A 23,316-nucleotide genomic window follows, 5' to 3' on the forward strand; every position below is an offset into this window, starting at 1 on the left:
AGAGGAAGATTAAACCAATGAACTAAAATTCTTGAACTACAGCCACCCCAAGCTAGACACGATTTTGATAAAATATGAAAATGTTATTTATGCCATCATCTTCCACCCTGCACAACACTCCAGGCTTATATGTCTGCTGACTTCCCTGTTAACTTCTGCATCTTGCAGTGGTTGATGCCTGGAATGACAACTCTGTGCTTAGGTCTCCAAGACAAAATACTTTGATTTTTCATTCCAATAGTACTATAAAATGTTCCCCAAAGTGGTAGATTTTATTACTAATCAAGACAGAGGAACTCAAAAAAGATTTTGACGGGGGGAGGGTAATCAAACCAGTGAAGGCAGTGCAACACTAGTACTTGTTGCAAACAAGGTTACACCTAAGACTGTCAAAATAACTGATACAAAATACTTACCACGTATATACTGCTCCAGATTTGGTAAGAGCCACAGAAAATTGTGATCCACATTCTACTTTAACCACTCCAAGGCCTGTGAGGGAATCAATCTAGGAAAATAATATCAAATTAAATTGAAGTTAATTAAGGAGACTATAGTTTCATAGACTGTGCTGTCTTAAGTAAAATATAACATGCAAGTGTGTAAGTGTCTATATGCATATTTATAAACTAAAATGTGTACGTAGATCATTTAGCAGAATTCTACTCCTTTCATCTTTCTACCATTTACTACTTAAACATTAAAAAAAAGCTCAGATTTGGCAAACTGCTGAAGATCGTCTCTAGTATGTTTTGCCAATAGTTACTCAGCAATTGCTCCTAAGTAGAAACGGAAGGCTCTGTCTCCAAATACTCAACATTAATCATCCATGGCTCGTATGACACGGGTGTGATTCTGTCAACATAGTAAAAATCTTTAAACCTCCAGTACATTCTTCTTACTTATTCTGTGTAGGTTCTTATGCCACTTTACCATCAATCCTATGGGACTGATGATTGATGAAGCATAAACAAGCTATTTTCATACTGCATTACATCATCCAATAAAAACGTGTTATTTGGGACAGGCTGGTAGACTTTGTCCTTTCGGAAAGAAAATGGGGACACCGGTAATAAAGTGCAATTCTGGACTAAGAATCTAAAATGCACTGTGCATAGGTATACACAGTGACACTCACATACATTTCTCAAACACAAACAACATTCATATTCATAACAAGTCCTGTAACTCAAATTAGATGGCCACGTGGATTTCATTTGTAACATATCAAGAAATTCCAAGTCAACCATGCATTCATATGAAAGGTTTAATTTAATATAAGATTACTTTCTAATCAATCAATACCCCTTTCTGGAATGAAGTTATGACTTCAGCCGTACTATGGAAGTTTATTAACACACAGAAACATGAAGATTTCTTGGCAAAATTTAACGTTTTGACAGGAACCAAAATTAAAATGCGAAATATTGCTGGAACCAGCAACGTTCTCTAAAGAAAAAAGCCTTCCAGTGCAACTTTAACAGCCAGCACAAAATTAAAGACTTGGTATTGTAGGCTACAAAATTCATTGTTAACAACAATCAGAAGAATCCTGATGTCCCAAGATGCATGGAAGGTTGCACATATTGACAAAGCTGTCTTCAGCATTCTCCATCAACCTCATGGCTTCTAAAACAATGAAAAAATCACATTCAAATACCTTCATTGGTACTTTACAACCATCACTGCCTCCTCTGCCAAGTTTTCCATAATCTCCATCACCCCAGGACCAGACCGTATCATCATCAGTCAGGCACAGTGTCTGTGCATCTCCGCTGCCACAGGCTATGTCAATCACACGGTAGCCCTGGAGAGCTTCCACCTGTAAAGAAATCACCCATTTTTGTCCACAGTAAAAGACTTAGTCATTTAGTTTCAGAAAACATGACAAACCCAACTCGCAGAGGTACTTCGCTGGAACTACAAGTCTGAAATACCACAGGAACAAGCAAATAAAGGGCAGAGCAAGTCATTAAAGGGCTTTGTCTGTTTCAAACCAGCAAAATGAAAACTAACTATGTATTTTAAATACTGACTTATTCTTTTTAATTGGTCAACTACGTTTTTTTGACCTATAAAGGAAAACAATTCATACAAAACACATAAGGTTACCAAAAACTATATTCTGTTTAAATAATTTCAGGCTCTCTGGGTGACTACTGCATACAGTAAGGGGAAAAAAAGGTCTTATTTTCAAATACTCTTTTACTAGTCTACAATTTTCTAGCACTTGCATCATAATCTCAATTTAATCAACATCTTTTGAAATGCTGCCATCTAGTGATCAAGTACGGGATTTGGATTCACAAAGCAAAAGGATGGTGACCCATCTATATTGCATCCTCCCCATCCTCACCCCTTCTGGAAATAGATTATAGGTAGCACAATTCATCATCCAAAGCAGCTTAGAACTCCACATAGTTCAACTCATCTACAGATTACCCAGTTTCATACTGATCAAGAACATGGAGGGGGGAAAGATGAATAAAGATGTATAGAAAAGGTGGGTAGGCCTTGTATTCTGAGAGGCAGGGCAACAAGAATATCTGCATACAGGTGACAGGTTCTCAAAGTGGACTAAGAATGTATGATACCTCATCCCACAAATTCAAGCACTGAAAAAAGTTAAGGCTTGCATGAATAGAAATATATGCACAGAGCTATGAATAAAAATGACAAACTAAAAATCAGTTTGATTCAACTAATGTAATCTTATTCTTTGCTGTATTTTCAGCAAGAGAGCACAGGTGGAAAAATTAACTCTCATTTCAAAGGCAGGGCAGTTTTCTTAGCACCACTATTCTGATTTAAAGCTCTTACAGTCTAGTTCACAACAGTACATTGGTCTGAATTACAACTCGTCAGCTAATCAGTATACTCATTCCATACTGTCCAGGCTCTCAGATTTACCACTAAAGAATCAAATGGAAACAGCTATCTTCTTCATCAATAATTGCTTAACTCTAATTTCTTTAGCAAATAGCAATTAAGTACTTCATAATTACTCAGGTTGAATTCTTATTAACTTAGTATATACTTCAGTAACATCTCAGTATTCAATCATGAGAATCAGGAGTATAATCATTACATCAGGAAAAAAAGCAGTTTGTGAGTGACTAAGTGGCTATCACTGTAATTACTGATATATTTTCCAGGAAGTAAACCATGAGGGTACCCAGTAGATAAGGAGCTCACTTCTTACTTTCAGCGCAAACTACGCCTGAGAAGGGGTGGAATTTACTTACTAGGGGGTAGGGTGTTTGATTTGGGGTTTTCTCTAAGTCTTCTCTAAAACGAATTCCTTGTAAGCTGGTTTAATGACCTCTAGCAAAGTTTTGCAGCTGCACTTTCACTTTAGTCTTCCAATCCATTCCTGTTTTCTAAAGCAACTGTCCGTTTCTTACAAGTTCATGCCACCATTTTGCCCTTTCATTCTTTATATGCAGAAATGCAAAAAAAATTACAAATGAGATAAGAACTTGACTAAGGCTGTACAGAACTCAGAAGGTTTCTTACCAGTTTAGGTTTTAGTTGGTCCTCACTATCTCCATGCCCAAGGCGCCCATATCTTCCTTTTCCCCATGTAAAAAGGTCCCCTGCAGCTGTAATACATGCGCTGTGTGCTCCCCCAGCAGCAATGTCAACGACTTCTATACCTCTCAGAGATTCAATTACACGAGGACGATCACACGGGCTGAAATGAAAATATCTGTCTTGGCAAAATTTTCAGAATAGACCATTCACATTTACCGATGTATGCAGAGAAGTTTTTAAAATGAGTACGAGGACATCTAAAAGAACTGAGTATTTGCTTTTGCTCCAGCTTAACGTCCTAAAGGTTTATGTTTAATTAGTCATTCAGAAATATTTTTAGAGGCCTACAAAAGCCAGAAGTATTTTACCATATGTTATACTACAGCATTACAGGTAAACTGAAACTGGAAAACCAGTTCCATTAAAATCTAGTCAAAGCTAAGCATCTACCCTGCAAAAATCAATCCAATTTAAGATACGCTGAATAATTCCTAGCATAAAATGTACTGTTGCCCCCCACGGACTTCAGCATCCCTTTTTCTTTTTGGATCAGAACATTGTTATCTCCAAAAAAACAGAACTTCTCCTTTAAAGTAGGCAGCAACACATGTGGAGATCAGAAGGAGAATGGCAGTTTCGCTCTCCAAAGCGCTTAGAAGTTCCACATACCTACAAGACAGATCCCAAAGGAAAGCCACTGAACTTCAGCATCCACAGATGCGTTAGAACAAAATATCTAACTACTGAAATCAGAGTAAGTGTTTATCTGAAAACTTTTTTACGGTTCTTCAATTTAAAAACATACATTTCCGTATCACTACTTAACACTGGCTTCTACATATAGGCAGTACTCATACAGCACTTCAAATACACAGCAACTATAATAAGTACCCATTAATAGTTTTTTAAAATAGCATTTCAAAGTGTTACTTACCTTCGGTTTCCATGACCAAGTTTACCGTCTTCTGCTTCACCCCAAGAATAAACTTCTCCCTCAGATGACAATGCCAAACAGTGCTTTCCTCCCGAGTTCACCGCAACTTTCTTTATAAACACATGTTGAATGGATTCCAGTAAAGTTGGAGTAGAAACTGACTCTGTTCCTCCAATTCCAAGCCTACCACCTGCTCCATATCCAGTGGCATACAGCTTTAAAGCGAAGAATAAAATTTATTTTTGTTTGCCCCTTAAAGAACATTCACTAGAGTTGTAGAGAAGAATTCTCAATGAATGTGTACTAGAATACAGTTAAAGGAAAGCCTGAAAAAAAACATTTCTTATATGCCTCTACACCCTCTTATGGAAAGTAAGAAATAGTTTGAAATATTTCACAAAAAAATGTGACAATATGGCTACATTCAAGTCAATATGAACTGTCACTGACTTAAAGGATTTAATTTTAAATCCTACAGCTGATTTTGTAAAAGTATCAAGAAACCATAGCCTTGCGTGATAACATTATAAAATTATCTATCACCTGTAGGTCTCTTTCAAGCAGCACTATTCTAGTTTTCTTTCTTCTGTGGAATATACATACCTAAACACAGTTGCTTTTTCCCCTCCCATCCCATAAATACCAGTTTAAGTACTGCTTTTCACTCTCTTTTTCTCTATCTGAAAGTAATTTCTCTCAACATAATGATGTCAAGCAATGTCATCAATCTGTCCCTTATCCTTCTGTGAATCATTAACAAGGATGATACTGACTGCTGAGGACAGAATCATTACACAGTATCTCACTAGATGAATGTCACTGTTACACAAAGCTCTAGCCAAAATTCTCAGTGACATTCTTAACAAAAAGCTGCCATCTGTATCAAAATGAAGACTTCTTCAAATTCATTATTTTTTTTCTCCTATACTTTACACTAAACTCTCTGCATGGTGCTCCCTTTCACTCAGGACTTAAGCATCTGCTCGTTAGATCCTGCAATATCTACCTTACAGACATTTAGCCAACAGTGAATAATCTCAGATTCCAATTACACCTCTCCCCTGTCAGAGAGACATGATCACCATCGGATTTTACTGTCTGTCCTGTTTTATGGGACACTGTGAGCCTATTACCTGTATTCAGCTTTGCTTTCCAACATCTGATCAGAGTTTTGAATCCAGAACTAAGACACATATCTTGTTTCATGCATTTAATGCTATAGTACAGTGAATTCCTAAGATTGCACTGGCAGAGTTGGTATAGTTCAGTTTCTTAACAAAAAAATTAACTTAAAAAAAAAGATCTGTGCTACACGCATTATTTTTTATTTAGCCAAACCCATTCTGACTTAGGATGAAATTTTTCAAGACACTCTGACAAACAATCATTTGAAAGTCACTTACTTTCCCATCAGCAGTCACTGCAAACAGAGTCTGTTCACCACCAATTAACTGCACCGGTCTGAGGGTAGCAAGAGCTTCACATGGAGTTGGGACTTTGACTTTTGCTCCTTCAATCCCACCAAGTTGTCCTCTGTGATTATGACCCCAACCATAAATAGTTCCACTGCCTCCAGCTGAAAGTGTCCAATCATCAGGTCGTCTGCAGGAAATGCAAAACAAACAAAATTTTAAAAGAGATTTTAAAAGAAGCCACAAAAAAGTGCAACTTATCATTGTACAACAATGAAGCATCACAACACCAAACCAATGACAGCTGAAAGAAATAACCTATTCATCCACTGGACAAGCTGCTCATCCTGCTCTCTCTTAAAGACATCATGGCACTCATGAAGAACATCCATATTTTCATTATCTGCCATTAATTCTCGGATTTTCTTTGCCACCTGAAAAATATTTTGGATTAAACAACATTATTCAAACTATCAGTTACTCCTGTAACAGCTGGCATATAATACTTCAAACTCAGTGAATCTTTTTAAACTAAACACTTTCATATGTTCCATGAACCATTAAAATATTCCTGCAGTACCTCATCAAGGAAAAGACGAGGTAATGGTGTCCTTTTATCAAGAGCCACTGCAACTCTGGATGCCATACAGTATCTCCTGAACCAGGCCCATTTGTGTGTCTCTGCACAGCAAGGGAGAGTGTCCAACTCTAGATCACAAGCAAGCGCCACCAGCACCTGCAGACAATCAAAAAACACTTTAGAGATGTAACAAAAACGTGTAATAAAAACTAATATGCATTTGATGTAGTTGAACAGCTCATAGACCAGTAGGGCCTGAACACAGTTCCAAAGACATGTAAAGTGCAAAGGACATCTTCATTACCCTCACTGATGGGGCAGCATCAAGCATACCCACACTATCTTACATGGTTGCGTTATCTAATTTCCTCTTCCCATCCAGAAATTTTCAACTAACTCCCTATGAAAAACACTCCTAGTTTAATTAACTTTTCTATATCAAATACCATGTGCTGAATTTTTTACCTTCCATTTCTAAACTGTCACCTTCCAGCAACTGAATCAATTTTTAATTGATTTCCAAATCAATTTTTCTGGTGTAGATTGTGAAGAATGGATTAGTAGTTCTCTGTATAAACTTTTACATATTTTAAGACTTTCTTAAGACAGATAAGTCCTCTTAGTCTAACTGTTACTACATGGGAAGATTTTTCAGCCTTTTATTCTTGTTCCTCTTCTCTGGACTTCTCAACTTGCCTGCTTTTACTTTGAAGTACAGGGTCCAAAACTGAATAGCCTTCCTTTAAGGCATTCTTACTTGTTTGAAATAGACGTAACTAAAACCTTCAGAGTATTTAAAAAAAATAAATAAAAATATACAACACTTCTATTAGGAGAACTCAGAAATGACCTATCAAAAAGTGTAGTCTACTGTACTTCCAAGACGTTTTTCTGACCTACCTACTTCTGCCTAGCTAGGTAATCCTTATTCTGTATTTGTACATTAGATTCTCTTTTTAGAAGTAGTATTCTGATTTTGTCAGAAAGTGTTTCTGATATAGGACTAGCTGAGCTTACCACGTCTCACAACAGAGTCCACAACTATACTAATGAATTCTTTATTGCTTGTAACCCATTACCTTAAAGAAAGGGCTGTGGAGCAATTGTTTGCCACCTCTCACAATGGGGTCTTCATAGTCAAACTGTCGCTGCAAAGCTTCTGGAAGACCTTTAACCAAAGCAGCTAAAGCACTCCCTGTGAAACTCTAGAGAAACCACAGAACTAGAAAGTTACTCTTACTGTATATTACACAAAGTACATTATTTAGATAACTATGACAAAGCATTAGTAACTTCCCAAACTACAGTTAGCTATATGAAGTATCATTTCCATCCATTTCCCAATACAAAAGCATTCCTATCACTTTTTGGCAATTCCAATACCACATTTATACAGTATTGGATTAGCCTTTTTTTTTTTTTTCTAAAATGGAGTACCTTTGCAGACTTGTGCAAGAAGGCACATTTCCAAGATTTGCAGATTTCCTATTTTGCTATTAACAACAAAAATGTGCATCGGGGTTATCATTTTAATGCTTCACATACATCTTAATGTGAAAAACGCAAAGAGGAGAGCACCACTGCCTTCTTACCAAAGCTCGTGTTTCTCCATCATTATCCCCTAGAATCCGGTTGATGTTAATAGACTGGCCAAACTCTGTTGTGAGCAGTTTCCGTAGTCTCTGCAAGGCCCACATTCTGTGGCCAGCAGCTAAGGAAACATTAGCACACAAAGAACATAATTACTCAAAACAATCATTTTAACTTCAAACAAATAGACTTAGTTTTAAGGCTACACCTACCTAAGGCACTCAGTTGAGCACAAGCTGCAAGAGAAGCTGCCAAGCGAGGAACTATACTCCTGTTGGAAGCAAAATTTAGGCGAAAATCCAACAAACACGTAACCAAATCCATTGAGGGACATGAAAGAATGCAACGATCTGAGAGAAGGTCTTTAGGGCCTGAGAAAAAAACAAAAAGCAAAAACAAATAAAAAAAAATGGCAGGGAAGATTTCAAATAAGAACAGACTGAAATAGGAACAGACATAGGCAGGATTTAGCTGACCAAACACAGCAGTCTAGAGTGCCAGTCTGCATCTAAGTAGCTGGTCCATTCCACCGCCCTTTGAAGGGACTGGAAGAAAGAGGTACTTTCATGACATAATTCAACTAATTCCAGAATAGATGCATTAAAAAAAAAAAAAAAAAAAAGAAAAGAATTTCAGACAAACCGTGCCTCAAAACTATCCTCTCTTCACCAATGAAGAGACAAACTAGAGTGATTCAAAATATTTGTATCTCTTCCCTACCTACAAGTGTACCTCTCAGGACTTTGCTGAAAACGTTGAAGAAGTATGAATGAAGATGTTTTCTTAGTATGAATGTAAATTAACTACTGAACTTTTGCATGGAAATATCACGCAACAAATGCAACTGTAGAAAACAGACAAGTAAAGCTACTCCCTCACCCTTCTGTAACGTCATACATGACACCTCACCTGCAGCTGGCATGATAGGGTAAACAGTGAATCGCCATCCCCAACCATTCACAGAGCCATCACTGATGAACTTCCACTTTAGTTCATCCCCTGGAATTCGCAATTCACTAGACCAATCTGACCACTCACGACCTGTTACAGTAGGTAATACAAACATATTCATCTATACTGTCTGAGCCAATACACAAGCCACTCATCAATAACAACTTCCCTCCATGATTATCTATTATAAACATCACATAAATGCCTTCAAGAAAAAGAAAAAAAGCTAGTGCGGAGCACGTGAACGCAACTATAAAGATGTTACATTAACAAAACCTAAGTCTTAAATAGTTCAGTTAGCACTGCTAACAGTTATCTTCAGTACTTTTAATACCACATTCAAAAGACAATTATGAGATTTTACTAAAATCCATTGTCCAATTTCCAAATTATCTTTTCATATTACAAAAATATACAACACAGAATCACCAAATTTTTCAGAGTTGGAAGGGACCTCTAGAGATGATCTAGTCCAACTCCCCTGCTAGAGCAGGATTGCCTAGAGCACATCACTCAGGACTGCATCCAGGCGGGTCTTGAAAGTCTCCAGAGAAGGGCACCCCACAACCTCCCTGGGCAGCCTGTTCCAGTGCTCTGTCACCCTCACCGTAAAGAAGTTTTTTCTCATATTCGTTTGGAACTTCCTATGTTCCAGCTTGTGCCCGTTACCCCTCGTCCTGTTACTGGGAACCACTGAAAAGGGTCTGGCTCCATCCTCCTTAAACCCACCCTTTAGATACTTGTAAACACACATTAAGTTAAGCTTTACAGCTTTTTCCCACCAGAAATCCAATCAGAAATATCTCAGTAATGAAACACATGTGCATCTGAAAGAGTTTGGGGAAAAACAGGTCAACAGTAAAAGCCCACATCATGACTGCCCAAAATGTTAAGCACAGGTAGTAACTACCAAGACCCTTGCACATGATGTAATCTATGGGTAAGTTCAGTGTAAAATTTGGTAAGATTAAAAATATTCCTCTAAAATCTACTGCAAATTAATGGTGTTTAAAAATTAAATCAGAGATAGTAGGATAAAAGATGTGAAGATATCACATAGTGTCACATACATATGCCAGCACAGAAAACAGGAAGAGAGAGTCTAGATATTATTTTGGGCATTCGACAGCAGAAGAGCATTTGTCTTGACTGTTTGAAAGGTCAAATTTCTTTAAGTATGACCTGGAAAAAAAAAAAGCTAACAAAAGAAGTATCTTTTTCCAATTGCGTTCCTATTTGTTAAAATATACTTTGATTATACAGAAACTCACACATGTTGGCAGGGGTGCTAAACACTTATTTTTTACACTCTAACTGCTCTTAGGAAGAGCATGACAACATGCTCTCCTGAGAGATCCTCTATATTCAAAGATGCAAGATCACTCTCACGTGTCTGTGTCTAGATCCTACATCTTTTTTTAGTTTAAAATAGAGTGTTAATTTACATAGTTTTTCCTCTTTTTTTGTTGGCATATCCCTCACAATGAGTCAGTGACAGGCAGTGGTACACTTCATTCAGCATTTAACAGCAAATCACACAAGACATTTTTGAAAAGCACTAGTTCTCATAACCTGATCGGACGGAAACAATTCTGTTGACACCATCCATTATGGTAAGTGGATCATGACGCCGCTCTGTAGAACACTGGCGATCAAATTCTACCCTCAGTCCCTCAGCACCTAAACAGCAACAAAGAGTTCACACGTTTCTACAGAGCAATCAATACCACAAACAAATGCAGTATTTTAGAAATCCACATGAAATCAAACACAATTGTTTGGAAGCCATAGGACTCACTAATAAAAGTGACTTCCTTTGGTTTAATGACATTATTTGTCTGTAATTTCTTCTCTATGAAAGGCCTGCGACGTAGCAAGACCACGTAAGTAGGGGCTAGCAGACAGAACATTCCAAACTAAAGCTGCAACAGACAAAAATGTCTATTTACAGTTAAGGCAAATAGCTCTTTGTTGCCTGTACCTTTTGAGAAGTACTAGGTAATGTACTGAAGGAAGCACTAAATGAAAAGACAGAGTTAAAACACAAAAGTATTTCCCTAACGCTCAAGACTAGAAGACAGGTGTTCAACTACTGACACTGAAAAAGACTCAGTCCTTCTCAGCTTCATAACCGAACAGAAAACAGCAATGATATACAGCTGCAGTCACAGGCAGTGAAGCCAAAAATGTGTGTTTCACAAGATCAGATGTTCGTGCAGTACGTGTTTTAAGAAATACTTTATTGTAGCGACAGGATACATAATATGGCTTTGAAAGTTCAATACACATTTTCACAAGCTAAGAAAAAAAATTACGCATGCAATCTTGAAATTAACTGAATTTTAGTAATGTAAATCTTAAGAATTCTATACCTGGTATTTTAACTGTGCCACTAGAAGATGTGTCATCAGTGTATGGATGGCTGCTTTCTACCACAACTGGTTGTGAAGACAGGCGACCACTTTGTGAATCAGTTGCCACATCTTCTAGTTCAGTAACACACAGCTCCAACAACATGTCAGCAACCTAAGAAAAGAAAAATACACACTTTATAAAAAGTTTGATTAGTCCAAGAAATCTACGCCAACTACTACTCCTTCTAAATTTAAAATAAATGAACAAATCACTTGTTTTCTGAATTCTGATTCATAAGGCATCATATTCATTCAAAAATACTCTTTTTGGTGCTGTTAAAGCTAGAAAAACTCCTAAAACTAAAAGCCAAACAACGTAAGTTTCCAGTAAGTAAATGACCACACCAAAACTGTCTTCCTTTACAGAAAAAAAACAAAACTGTAAGATCTAAACTGCAAAAAGCACAGACCAAGAGATTAATGAAGGTATAAATACTTAACCAGTATGTAATATTGCAAAACACAATGTTACTGTAAGCAGATATTCTGTAAATAATTTATGATTTGTTACAGTCTTTCATATAGCTGCTGGTATCCAAGACTGTAGCATTCATTAATTCTGTTTGTCAGTTATCCCAAAAAACCCCACATTAACGGATACTTCACAAATAGTTAGAAACCTCAATACATCAAATATAATCTTAAAAATTAAAAAGAATTACTATATTGTTAACAATGTATTAACAGCATTTTTAGCTAGCAATAATGACTGCAAACTGAGAAATAAACTCGGGCGAAAAACAAAACCAACACAGAATTTTTTTAAACTAACATTCCACAGATCCAGGAAACAGGGTTTGGTTAATTTAGCTTCATTCCAACAACCACAGCCACTCGTCCAATCCATAAATACAGTTCATTAAACTTCTATTTTAATGTTTAATTGCAGCATGACAAATAGAGGAAATAGTCTACTACTGACATTTGTAGCACATGCATGTATTCATGTAATACTTCCATTAAAATCATTATGGTTCACACGCATTTAAGTTCAACTCAAATTTTCATGTGTATTAAGTTTCTCAGTCTGTTGAACTGCAGCTCAAATACAAGAAAATATTCTAATAAGCTACTAATAAAAAGGAGATAGTTAAAATGCAACAGAAACAATATCTGACCTGTGGGTAAGCTGTGCCCATACCAGACAGCACAGCCGAAAGAACATCTCTGCCCTTTTCGCCTGCTCGGCTGGACACAGCAAGCTTCAGCAGGTCAACCATGACTCGCGTGTCGTCTGGTACTAAAAGACTAGTAAATTCATCCAAGTACTGCGGTTCTGGGCCAGACACTTTACTTTGACTTTCTACATCCTACAAAACAAATTGCAGAAATATTTAGGCAGTGAAGATGAAAGAAGTATCTCACTGAATCTGAACAACTTAACTTGTATGAAGAAGTTCAAAGGTAATTTAAAATACAATTCATAAATCTGGGATCATACGGTTCCAAAATTAACCTACTGTTACATCTATTTCTCAAGTGAAAAAGCTTTCCCAAAACCAACCTCCTTTAACTTCAGACAGAAAAAAATATAAATCCCTCTTTGGATAGATTTTAAAAATGCAGTCCTTTATAGAATAACTTTAAAAGCACACACACAAAAAGAAAAAAAGCAAAACTGCTTGATGAAAGCATGGTAAGGACTTAAGTTTTAAGGAGGGTATTGACAACATTACTTCTTTGGTTTTTGTCATGGTTTCTGCGATGATACTGGCAGCTCCAGGATCATCTGTGACTGGAATGAAAGGACGGGAAGAGGCAGCAGCAGCTGAAGGAGTTACAGCAGACGGTGTCACAGCATCTTCTGAAGAAACAACCTAGCCAAAACAAATGATAATTAACAAAAGCTGCAACAAGATACTGTAAAACCTTTAAGAGTCTAATTATTTATTAGAAGGCTCATGTTCAGAGACAGCAGAAATTTTAAAACAGCCATAAATTCAAAACCAACACATTAGCTCCCTGTATTTTTAGCTTCTATTTTATGTTCCTAGCATAACAAACCAGCCAACACCCCCCTCAATGCCAGCTGCTGCAAAAACATACCATGAAACACCAGTGCCTGCACAAAAATCTACAATGTAGAAGACAAGCCCTTCTACAATGTAGAAGGCAATGCACATCAAATTAATAGCTTGTTAAAGGAAAAGACCTCTTCAGTAGCAAGGCTTTTCTTTTTTCTGCTTCTGTTAGCTGTTGCAAATCGACACAGAGGAATTCCATTCAGGCGCTCCTGTCTACATTAGTTGATATAAATTTACAATTACATTTCGTTAAGTAATTGTCAAAGATTCTCTTAGTCTTGACTTTTTTTTTTTTTAATAAAGATCATTCCCGTAAAATGAATTTGATATGTGGTCAAATGGTTAATGTTTTCACATTAACTCTACAACACATTACAACCACATTTAAATGACACGGTATATTCTGAAAGTTCTAAACTGATTTCACATTAAAATTTAAGGTTTTCCAAATCTGACATACGTAGAGTACCCACTCCAGAAATTACAGCATGAAACAACTGCTTAATCTCTGCTATTATCAAACTAAATGAGACAGTATTTTTCAGCTTTATTGTTAAACACAGTTGGAAAATTTAATTTAACACTTCACCTCCCCTCTCCTGTCCTGCCATGGGTTTGGGCTCAGCCGCTCTTCTATATCCCCTACAAGCGTGCATTCATCTCCATTCGCGGGGCTTCCTGTAGAAGTGGCATCTGACGGCGGGGCTGGTGATGAAGAGGGACATTCTACTGGTGCAATCATACTTGCAGGCATTAATGCTCCAACAACTGCATCTCTGAAACCATTTAGGATAGATTAACATAAACATTGTTATACTCCCCTGTTGAACTTAGAAAAAATTGTATTAGCTTAATAAAATAAGAAAAGATTTCCAAGCTCTGGAATTTAGAGAGTAGTTTATCACCATTCTTCTTTGGGCCTGATGCTTAAATACAGCTCTTAAGGCCACTATTTCACATGAACTCCTCTTTATAAGTTTTAGCACAAATACTTTGTTCTCTACCAACAATAAGAAGGGCACTGTAAAGTTGTTCTCTCCACCCTGCCCCCCACTGCTTGCTCCACATCATCTATTATGATTTACTTTGACATTGCTACATAAATATTTTTTCCCCAGGCACTGGGAGCTTCTTATTGTAAAGCAAACATAACAGCATGAAGCTAACATCAACAGGAAAAGAAAATTTAAATGAAGCTTAGGTCTAAACTGAGGAGTCCAAACTAGGGAAAATAATTTATACCTGACTCAAGAGACCCTACTAATAGATGGTAAGCTATGTCAGCTTTTGCTCTGCAAAAGACAAGAATGTTTGCACGCCTACCTGGCATACATGATTTGTAATGCCATCAGTATATGAGATAATGCCTGCTGTTTGGCAACATTCCCATCAAGCGATAGGAGAATCTTAGCAAGGGAAGGGCGATTCGGCTTGGAACTGTTTACCCCACTAATTTTGTTACTGGCAGCAGAAGAATCGGCATCTGAAGGAACACCTGGAGTAAGGGGAAAAAAAGAGAAGAAAAATTACACCCGTTTTTAACGGTGTAATACATAACTGGAACTGATTTATCTGATTTCTTGTTAAGTCAGAAAGATGACTGTAAAACTAACTCTACAGTAGATTCTTAAGCTGCAGTGTCTACAGTTACAACGTTAAAGGCAATCCTGAGGCTTTGCAGCAAGGGCTTTCATAAAATAGTGTTCCACCTTGTTACTTAGTCATGAAGATTAAGGTAATACAGAAGTAAACATTTGGGCGATCAGCATCTAAAACAGGTTTTACTTACACAGAAATTTCTCAAATAGCACCAATATTTATTAGGTCCTCTTAAAAATACTAATCGAATATTCCTGATATGTAGTTCTTGCTCTTTCTTAAGTACACTGCCTTGTTCGTGAAAAAGCTTAATTAGCAAAATATTTGGCATTTTTATATTCAACACAAAACATTGCTGTTTCGCTTTCCTAATTCTTAAGTCACCTACCTTAAAATAAAAAGCAACGTTAGCATCAAGAATTCTAGCAACAGGTAACATGTAAGACAACAAATATTACAGTAGCATCCATCTACCTTTACCTCCATAAGGTCTATCCCATATCAAAACAAAGTCTTTGGGGCGTTTGATAAAGCATGTTGCATTTCAGTTTCCTGAAGAAAGCAAAAGTTCAAACTAATGCTACTTCTGAACAAGTCCTTTACAACTTCCACTTGCAGGAATGGGCTTTGTTGGGGTTTTTTTAGAGGTGTGTATGTTTTTTGTTGTTGTTTTGTGGTGTGTTTTTGAAAGACAGTTTTCTTTCTGCATTCTTCTATCACCTATTAAACCACACTGACAACTAACTCTCCAATGGTATGAGTAAAACCCACAACATAAGGCAATAAATACCAACCAAGATAAGAAGCACCTAAAGGGTCCCTCGCTGTCTGGAAAAGTACTGGTTCATGAACAGATGGTGTAGCTACATCCACAGTTGTCCATGCTACACTGTGGGAAGACCCGCAAGCAACCCGCGTGATCTTCTGGCCTTCTAAGCCTTGGACAAGAGTGGGCTTTCTATTGACTGTAGTAGTTCCATTGCCTTGCTGCCCGTGGTCATTGTCACCCCAAGCGTAAACCTGCCAATAAACACTTCCACATATTACTTTGCTTCACCGGTTTACTCATGTAATTGTTTTCTTAAAAATTCATACAGAGGAATATTAGTGATTTGTAATATTAACCTAGGACACTTTAGAGAACCTATTGCCATGACTTCCCCTCCTCCCCCATTAATTAATGCAGGCATCATCATACATTAAAAGAAAAAAAAAATCAATTAGCACTTTATCAGATGATTCATACATTATTGCCAATTCATAAATCATCAGTTGATTTATAAGTTACTCGATGTTCACAGTGAACAGTAAGTTAGAATTAGTTGCATAGTAATTACATTGGGCATCTGAATCAATACTATGATAATGACAATGCTGGATTACAGCAGAAAAATCTGTCCAAAATATGACGACTCCTTCTGCATTTCAAGAGTGAGAAGCAGAACACTGATCATGAGATAATACATAAACTAGGAAAATATTACAAAAGGTACTACGACAACAACATTTAAACTCCAATAATAATAATAATGAAAGGTAGTACATTTTAAGTTACAATCATGCTTATATTTATTCAGGGCTTTAATAAGCAAATAAATATCATTAGAAATTTGTATTCCATTTAATCAGCACCAATGCCATTACACTCTTCTTTCTCAACAGGTTAGTTTATTCCTTTCTGAATCAAGGAAAAAGGGGAAAGAAGGGTGATGCACAATGTACCTGTCCAGTGTCAGTAACCGCGAGACAATGGAGTGCGCCTACAGCCACATGCACGATCTTTTTACCCCTCAGTCCTTCCACAACTTGTGGCTTTCGTACATGTACATCTGTGCCATGGCCTAGCCTGAAGTAGTCGCCCTTACCCCTGCAAGAGATAGAAAACGTAAAATTCAAAACAATTATATTGTTTACACATTCCTCCATCAACGCAGCTTCCCAAATCAAAATACTTCATTTATCACTGGGATTAAACACAAGCACCAACTAGCAAATTCTTCAAATCTGAATTACAAAGGCCTAAAAATGAGGATAACTGCAGTTCTATGACTCCATAACTTTCCACCTCAGGATAGAACAGGCATTATGACTATTTTTTGTATGTAGTGCAACTGTGATTACATTGAATTTTCTCTGTTGCAGAAACACTGAAATTATAGATACTTACAAAACTGATGCATTTTGATAGAGTTAGACAGATTTATACTACTGAGGATAAACTTAACGATAACAGCCCCTTTGACAAGTATAGTCACGTAAAAAATACAGGGTAAATAACATGTTTTCAGAATTGAGTTCACACTGTTGCAAGCCTCAATATAGGTTCTCAAGCCTCCATAATTTAAATTCTTCTAAAATTGTTATACACAAACTGCACTAAAAACATATCATATGCAAAAGTAATGTAAACAACTTAAAATGCCTCTACAGTGTCAATAAAGAACAAAAAAAACTCCTGAGATACTTTCCACTGTGTTTTTAGTAACTGTTCACTCAGTTCTGCTGCTCACTACCAACACCACCAATTTTTCCTCAAGAGAGATGACGTTATGCTGCAGATGAATATGATATATAGTACTGTCGCCTACGTATAGGTGTAACACAGAAGTTGTGATTTTTCCCTCAAATGAGTACAAATTAAAAAGAAGATAAGAATAAAAGTTTAGAAGCAACTCAGCCATCCTGACGTGCAGACATGTACAGCTGAAACAGACCCAAAAAATCTACTTGTGGTCCTGCAATGTCGTGAAATAGCTGTAGATTTTATGACTAGATGTAACAGTGTTAAGACAAACTGTGGGAAGGAACAGACAAGAATTTTGCAGAGTTCTTAAAGACTGCCAAATTCCCTTTCCTCTTACTCTTTTTGTCACTGCAAAAAAAGAATTTAAAAGGGGCGGGGGGGAAATGAGAGGGACAAATAGTGTTTCCAGTGGCCACTCTGAGAAAATACATCTCTGCTAAAAGCTTGTCTCTCTTAAGAATAGAAGTGACTTCTAAAAACAGAAGTTTTGTGGTTTTCTCTTTGTATCATTTGATACTGATAATTGACCAATTGCTGACAAACAATAAAACAAAAATGACCATTTTAATTCTTCTTAGCTTTGACATACATCAAACCAGTCATAGTCTAATTACAGAAGGATGGGGTAAGACCCTGATCTCATTAGAGCTCTGAAGTTGATCTGCCATACAGTAAGCTCTCAAATTTTACAGAAAGGTTTAAAAACTCAGAAAAGCCAGATCTGTGCTCAAAACAAAGCAGAAGCAAGCAGACAAATTGAGGAAAAATAAAAACGGTTCCTGAATAAGTCTCAGTGATCATCTGACACCAGTTCTTGCTTTGAGGCGTCATTACTGACAGCTCAGTGGCCTTCTGAGCACCACTGAGCTCTGCAAAGACCCTGTGTTTCCAAGGAATTTCTTCCCATCTCCCCTGAACTTCAGCTTACTTCCTTACTCTGCTGCATCCTTACTCTCAGTCTCTGCTTTAGCTGCAGGCTACACACTCCAGACTCGATTCTCGGGTTCTCTTTTTCCCCACTCCACTCCAAACTCTTGAATTAACATTCCTTTACATGCTCCATTGCTCTCAAGAGAGGGAATGATCCTCCACTAATTCAGTAAGATCCAGGCATCCTACCAGAGTACAATACACAACTGAGCATGCTACAAGACACAGTGTTAGAGTAATTGAACAGATCACAGCTTGTCTCCAAGAGCTGCCAATTTAAAAGCCATGCACACAAATAAGGCACAGATGGAGTTAAGACAGTCAAACAGCAATAAATATCACACATACTTTGCAATTCTTTTATTAATACTTTATGGCAAAGGTAACATACCATGTCCATACCACTCCTGACTTGGTCAGTGCCAATGAGAACTGTGCACCACACTCAATCTGACAAACGCCTTGGCCGTTCAGTCTTTCAATGTTCTGAGGAATGTTGCATCCTTCACTACCTCCTCGGCCCAGTTTTCCAAAATCACCATCACCCCAAGAAAACACCAAACCTAACAAACACAAAGTTGCAGGTCAAACAATGATCACAGCATTCCCATGTGCTAGAAAGCTTCTGGAACAAGATATTCCCACCTTCATCTGTCAAAGCAAGAGTCTGAGCGTCTCTGCTTCCACAAGCAACTTGAATGACTCTGTGGCCAAGGAGCACTTTGACCTACAAAACAGAAAAAGTAAGTGAGACGTTTCAAAGAAAATCTGTTTTAAAACCTTACAGACATTTTCAAGCTCTTATGACTGATCATCATTGTGCCCAGCCTGAGCATGCCATTTAGCAAAGGATTATCAAGCCTTGCTCATGCAGGATCCAGCATCACTCAATGACTGTAGTAGCTTCCAGCTACGCATCAAAACAGATGCAGGACATGAATGTACAAAACAGCACTAGCCATTCCATATCACTTCCCAAGAAAGAAACTGGATCTTTTTGGCCTTTCTGAAACAGCTTGCCTGTTATTAGAGGTATGCATACCAAAACCTCATTTAGATCACTCCAAAATTATGCCTCCATACTGCTTTCATGGTTTTTGGCTTTGCTCTAGCTTAATTTTATCATCTATTAAACAAACACACATGTTCACATTCCATCAGCGCCAAGGAACATTTATTTTACCATCTTAGGCTTCAGCTGTGTGGTATTATCTCCATGTCCTAGCCTTCCATATTCTCCAAGACCCCATGTATACAGTTCACCACTAGAGGTAATGGCAGCACTGTGGGAACTGCCACAAGCAATATCACGGATGCGTTTGGTTTTCAACGCTTCTATCAATCTGGGTTTATCACAGTTCCTAGAGAAAATGAGTAAAGAATTCATGATGTTAATTATGAAAGAAGTGCACAATATACTCCAACCTTCATAATCAAAAAAATTTTGTGTAATAACTAACAGTAAGCTAAAGATAAAATACAACATAACACTATGGTTCCAAGACATATTCTTTAGTAGCACCATAAATCTAAAGTTTACACAATTTCAATGTGCTTCATGTTTTATTTAAAGAAATATTTTATGCATACACTGCAAAACTTAGGTAACAAAGCCAAAGTGATGAATCAATTAAAAAGTGAATACTAGAAAGTGAAAACTGATATTCTGTCATTGCCCAAAGTTGAGCAATTTGTTAGAAGCACAGAGCCAGACAAGTAAGATTAAGACATGACACTCCCATCCCAACTTTAGAACTGGAATTTACTGTTAGGCTTCTATAAGAGTACTGGAAACATTTAAGAATTCATATGGTTACAATACTCTCCAAATTCAGGGAAGAGTTTCAACTCAGGGTTTTCTAATGTTGACTGTGTATCAGAGCCACTATTAATATTTTATAAAATGATGCACGGCCTCTGGAAAATTTGCTCCCATGAATTGCCCAAGAGTTCCAAGTCTCACTTTTTTTATTAAAAGTGAGAAAATCATGAGGCAGTTGAACAACAAACAATAATACTGCTCTAATGTGAACTTCCCTTTTCATTGATCTGACACACATGCCCCAGTGAACATTTATTTGTTGTCGTACACTAACCATCTCAGTTGGGCACTGTAATTTTTTATGCATTCTGAGCAGGTCTTCAAAATATATCAGATTGACAAAACAAAAAAAAAAAAAGACTTCCCCATGGGTTATGTTTATCAAGGTTTTTTTCTTTTCAAAACATTGTTCTGTGGTGTATATACAGAAGAGTCCTGAGACAATTAACATTTTCCTCAAAGATGTCCTATGGAGGATGATACTATGCATTACTGAAAAGTGTAAGATATTTATTTCCGGCTAACAAGCCTGTGAACAGAAGTCTAAAGAAAAGGGTTACAAAATTCTCTGTCAAGCGTACATTATGAACTGCTACAGCCCAGGAATGTAAAACTGCTACGGTTTTACACCTTAAGGCACCTCTGTAAACCCTACCTTATAAAAGTAACCAAAAACTCTATGCCCAAAAGTGTGCATTTTCATCAGTGACATTCAAAAATACTACTAAAGACTTCATCCACTAAGTATGTTTCCAAGTATTATATTAATTGAACGCCTCCTTTTTAAATGACTGAAGACTGATACAAGTGCTGTACCATAAATTGACATACAATGCTGAAAAAAAAAAAAAAATCTTTTCACAACACAATTTTTTATTCCCATTGTATTAAAAATCCTGTCATTGTCAATAATGGTGGTCAGCTGTGTTGTAATATGCAACCCAAATGTTCTCTTACTGAAATATAGACAAATTTGGTATCCTTACATTCGACTGAAGTGACCAAGTTTTCCATCATCTCCTTCACCCCATGAAAATACCTTTCCATCAACAGTTAATGCCATAGCATGCCGGCCACCTAAAAGAGTAAATATAAATTTAAGTTTTCAAGCTTTCAAGCAGGCAGCAGGTCTAGCAAAAATCTCAGAAATCTGACACTGCTGTACTTCTATAACATAACTGTATGAGCCTTTCAACTGAATACACCTGACTTATTTTCTTCAGAGTTTTTATGTGATTTAATTTAAAACACAAAACTTTTGTGAGAGTAGGTTTCCTGGCACATTAAAGAGAGACATAACCACTCAATTTGCTATTTTCAACGTTGCAAGAAAAAACCAAACCAAACCTAGCATTTAGTAACATTCAAAAGTGAAACCATTTTCTTTGGTTCAGACTGAAACACTATTCCCAAGTTACCAAATTTAACTTCCAGCAAGTAAGAAACTGTCTATGGTCTAAATTAATAGATTTTAATAACAGAACCATTAGATTTAATCTGTCATTTTATGCAACAGAAAGAATTTAATAACCTGTATTTATTTTAGAAATATCAGATATGCTGGGGCATCACGGCACCCAATAAAATTGCAAAGCAAGTATTTCCAAGCTTATTACGTTATGTTTATATACATAAGGACAGTCAGTACCTGAGTGAACAGCCACCTTCTTTACCACATAGTTACTGAGAGCTGTAATCTGGCGGGGAATAGGCACAGTTCCACTAGATATTCCTAAACCCAGCCTTCCATTTGTGGCTTCTCCACAGGCATATACTTTACCCTCTACAGTCACTAAAAGGAAGAAAAAAGTTTGAAATACAATTAATATTTCACAATTGGAAATCGGTTTCTGATCTTAAACAATTATATTTATTTAAACTTATACTACCTGCAAAAAGGCTTTTGGATCCTCCAGCTACTTGTACAACATTCAAGGCAGATAAGGTTTCAGAAAAGGAAGGGACCTTTATCTAGATTAGAAATAAAGATCATTACAATACACTTTAGAATTTTATACTTTAAAAAGAAAAGCTGTTCTTAAGTGATAAACCAGTTAATTTTACAGGTACTTTTTTTTTTTTAATGTATGAAACTCCCCATATTATTTGGACACTTTACACATACCAGTTAATATACACCAGGCAAAACACATAAACCAAGAAAAAGCATTTAATACTGAAACCATGATAAACACAAAACCTGAGAAAAAAATAAAATATGATATAAATAAGGATCAAGCTGCATATATATATACACACAGACATCTTTCAAGTGTTTCTAATCAACATACATTCAAACCTGGCATAATCCCTTATATAATAAAAGTATTTAGTTATGTATTTTTATGCAGCTAAAGAGATAAAGTTTCTAACAGACTTCTTCATTACAGCATATGGGGAAAAAGTTTGAAGGATTTGAAAAGCCTTAAATTAGTTTTATATTACTATCCTAATTAATCCATTTATGCATTTAATAATATTAATAACTGTCAAGACCTCAAAGATAAACTGTGCAAGTTCATGTTAGCACATTTTTTCCATTCAAAAAAGTTTAATCTTTACAGTATTAGTTCAGATTTATATAGGTATCTGATTTTTTTTTTTTTTTTAATCTCCTCATTTCTTCCATTCAACTGTCCTATAGTTCTCCCTTTTTCTAGATGGAGGGGAAGCACTTCGGTCAAGCAGAGCCATAATTCTGCCTTGAACATGTTTGGAGCAAAAATAACTGGAAACTGCACTTTTGCACTCAAGCCTTCATGGCGTTTTGCACCAATAAAATACAGGATGGATAATACAGTAACCGGTAACTTTTTGTTTCTTGAAAGGCACTCTGTGGATACAGTAGTATACGTTTCATTTAAAACGTAAATTAAAGAAACACTCTCTTAACATACTTTTCAGATTAATGATGTCTTCAATTGATTAAACGCTTGCTACGTATCTTCCATCTTGCACTGTATTAAAAATTATGTATAAATGGCTGCACACAGGGCTGAAAT

General features: G+C 36.7%; 1 protein-coding gene across 2 annotated transcripts in view; it reads right to left on the reverse strand.

The window, feature by feature from the left end:
- Window positions 1–23,316, reverse strand: part of HERC2 (HECT and RLD domain containing E3 ubiquitin protein ligase 2) — a 115,994-nt gene that overhangs the window by 16,898 nt on the left and 75,780 nt on the right. For both annotated transcript variants that reach the window (XM_063340263.1, XM_063340261.1), the window contains exons 58-82: window positions 22,204–22,285; window positions 21,963–22,106; window positions 21,301–21,391; window positions 19,676–19,853; window positions 19,138–19,219; window positions 18,884–19,055; window positions 16,761–16,905; window positions 15,833–16,058; window positions 14,763–14,934; window positions 14,029–14,215; window positions 13,092–13,232; window positions 12,534–12,725; window positions 11,374–11,527; window positions 10,574–10,681; window positions 8,960–9,091; window positions 8,263–8,421; window positions 8,053–8,171; window positions 7,540–7,665; window positions 6,461–6,616; window positions 6,199–6,314; window positions 5,872–6,070; window positions 4,469–4,683; window positions 3,517–3,694; window positions 1,661–1,822; window positions 417–508 (exon numbers count right to left, since the gene is read on the reverse strand). In XM_063340263.1, the coding sequence (XP_063196333.1) occupies window positions 417–508; window positions 1,661–1,822; window positions 3,517–3,694; window positions 4,469–4,683; window positions 5,872–6,070; window positions 6,199–6,314; window positions 6,461–6,616; window positions 7,540–7,665; window positions 8,053–8,171; window positions 8,263–8,421; window positions 8,960–9,091; window positions 10,574–10,681; window positions 11,374–11,527; window positions 12,534–12,725; window positions 13,092–13,232; window positions 14,029–14,215; window positions 14,763–14,934; window positions 15,833–16,058; window positions 16,761–16,905; window positions 18,884–19,055; window positions 19,138–19,219; window positions 19,676–19,853; window positions 21,301–21,391; window positions 21,963–22,106; window positions 22,204–22,285 (3,728 nt within the window). The remainder of the gene's footprint in view (window positions 1–416; window positions 509–1,660; window positions 1,823–3,516; window positions 3,695–4,468; window positions 4,684–5,871; window positions 6,071–6,198; window positions 6,315–6,460; window positions 6,617–7,539; window positions 7,666–8,052; window positions 8,172–8,262; window positions 8,422–8,959; window positions 9,092–10,573; window positions 10,682–11,373; window positions 11,528–12,533; window positions 12,726–13,091; window positions 13,233–14,028; window positions 14,216–14,762; window positions 14,935–15,832; window positions 16,059–16,760; window positions 16,906–18,883; window positions 19,056–19,137; window positions 19,220–19,675; window positions 19,854–21,300; window positions 21,392–21,962; window positions 22,107–22,203; window positions 22,286–23,316) is intronic.

The sequence above is a fragment of the Chroicocephalus ridibundus genome, chromosome 1 (genome assembly GCF_963924245.1).
Source record: "Chroicocephalus ridibundus chromosome 1, bChrRid1.1, whole genome shotgun sequence".
Classification (NCBI taxonomy): domain Eukaryota; kingdom Metazoa; phylum Chordata; class Aves; order Charadriiformes; family Laridae; genus Chroicocephalus; species Chroicocephalus ridibundus.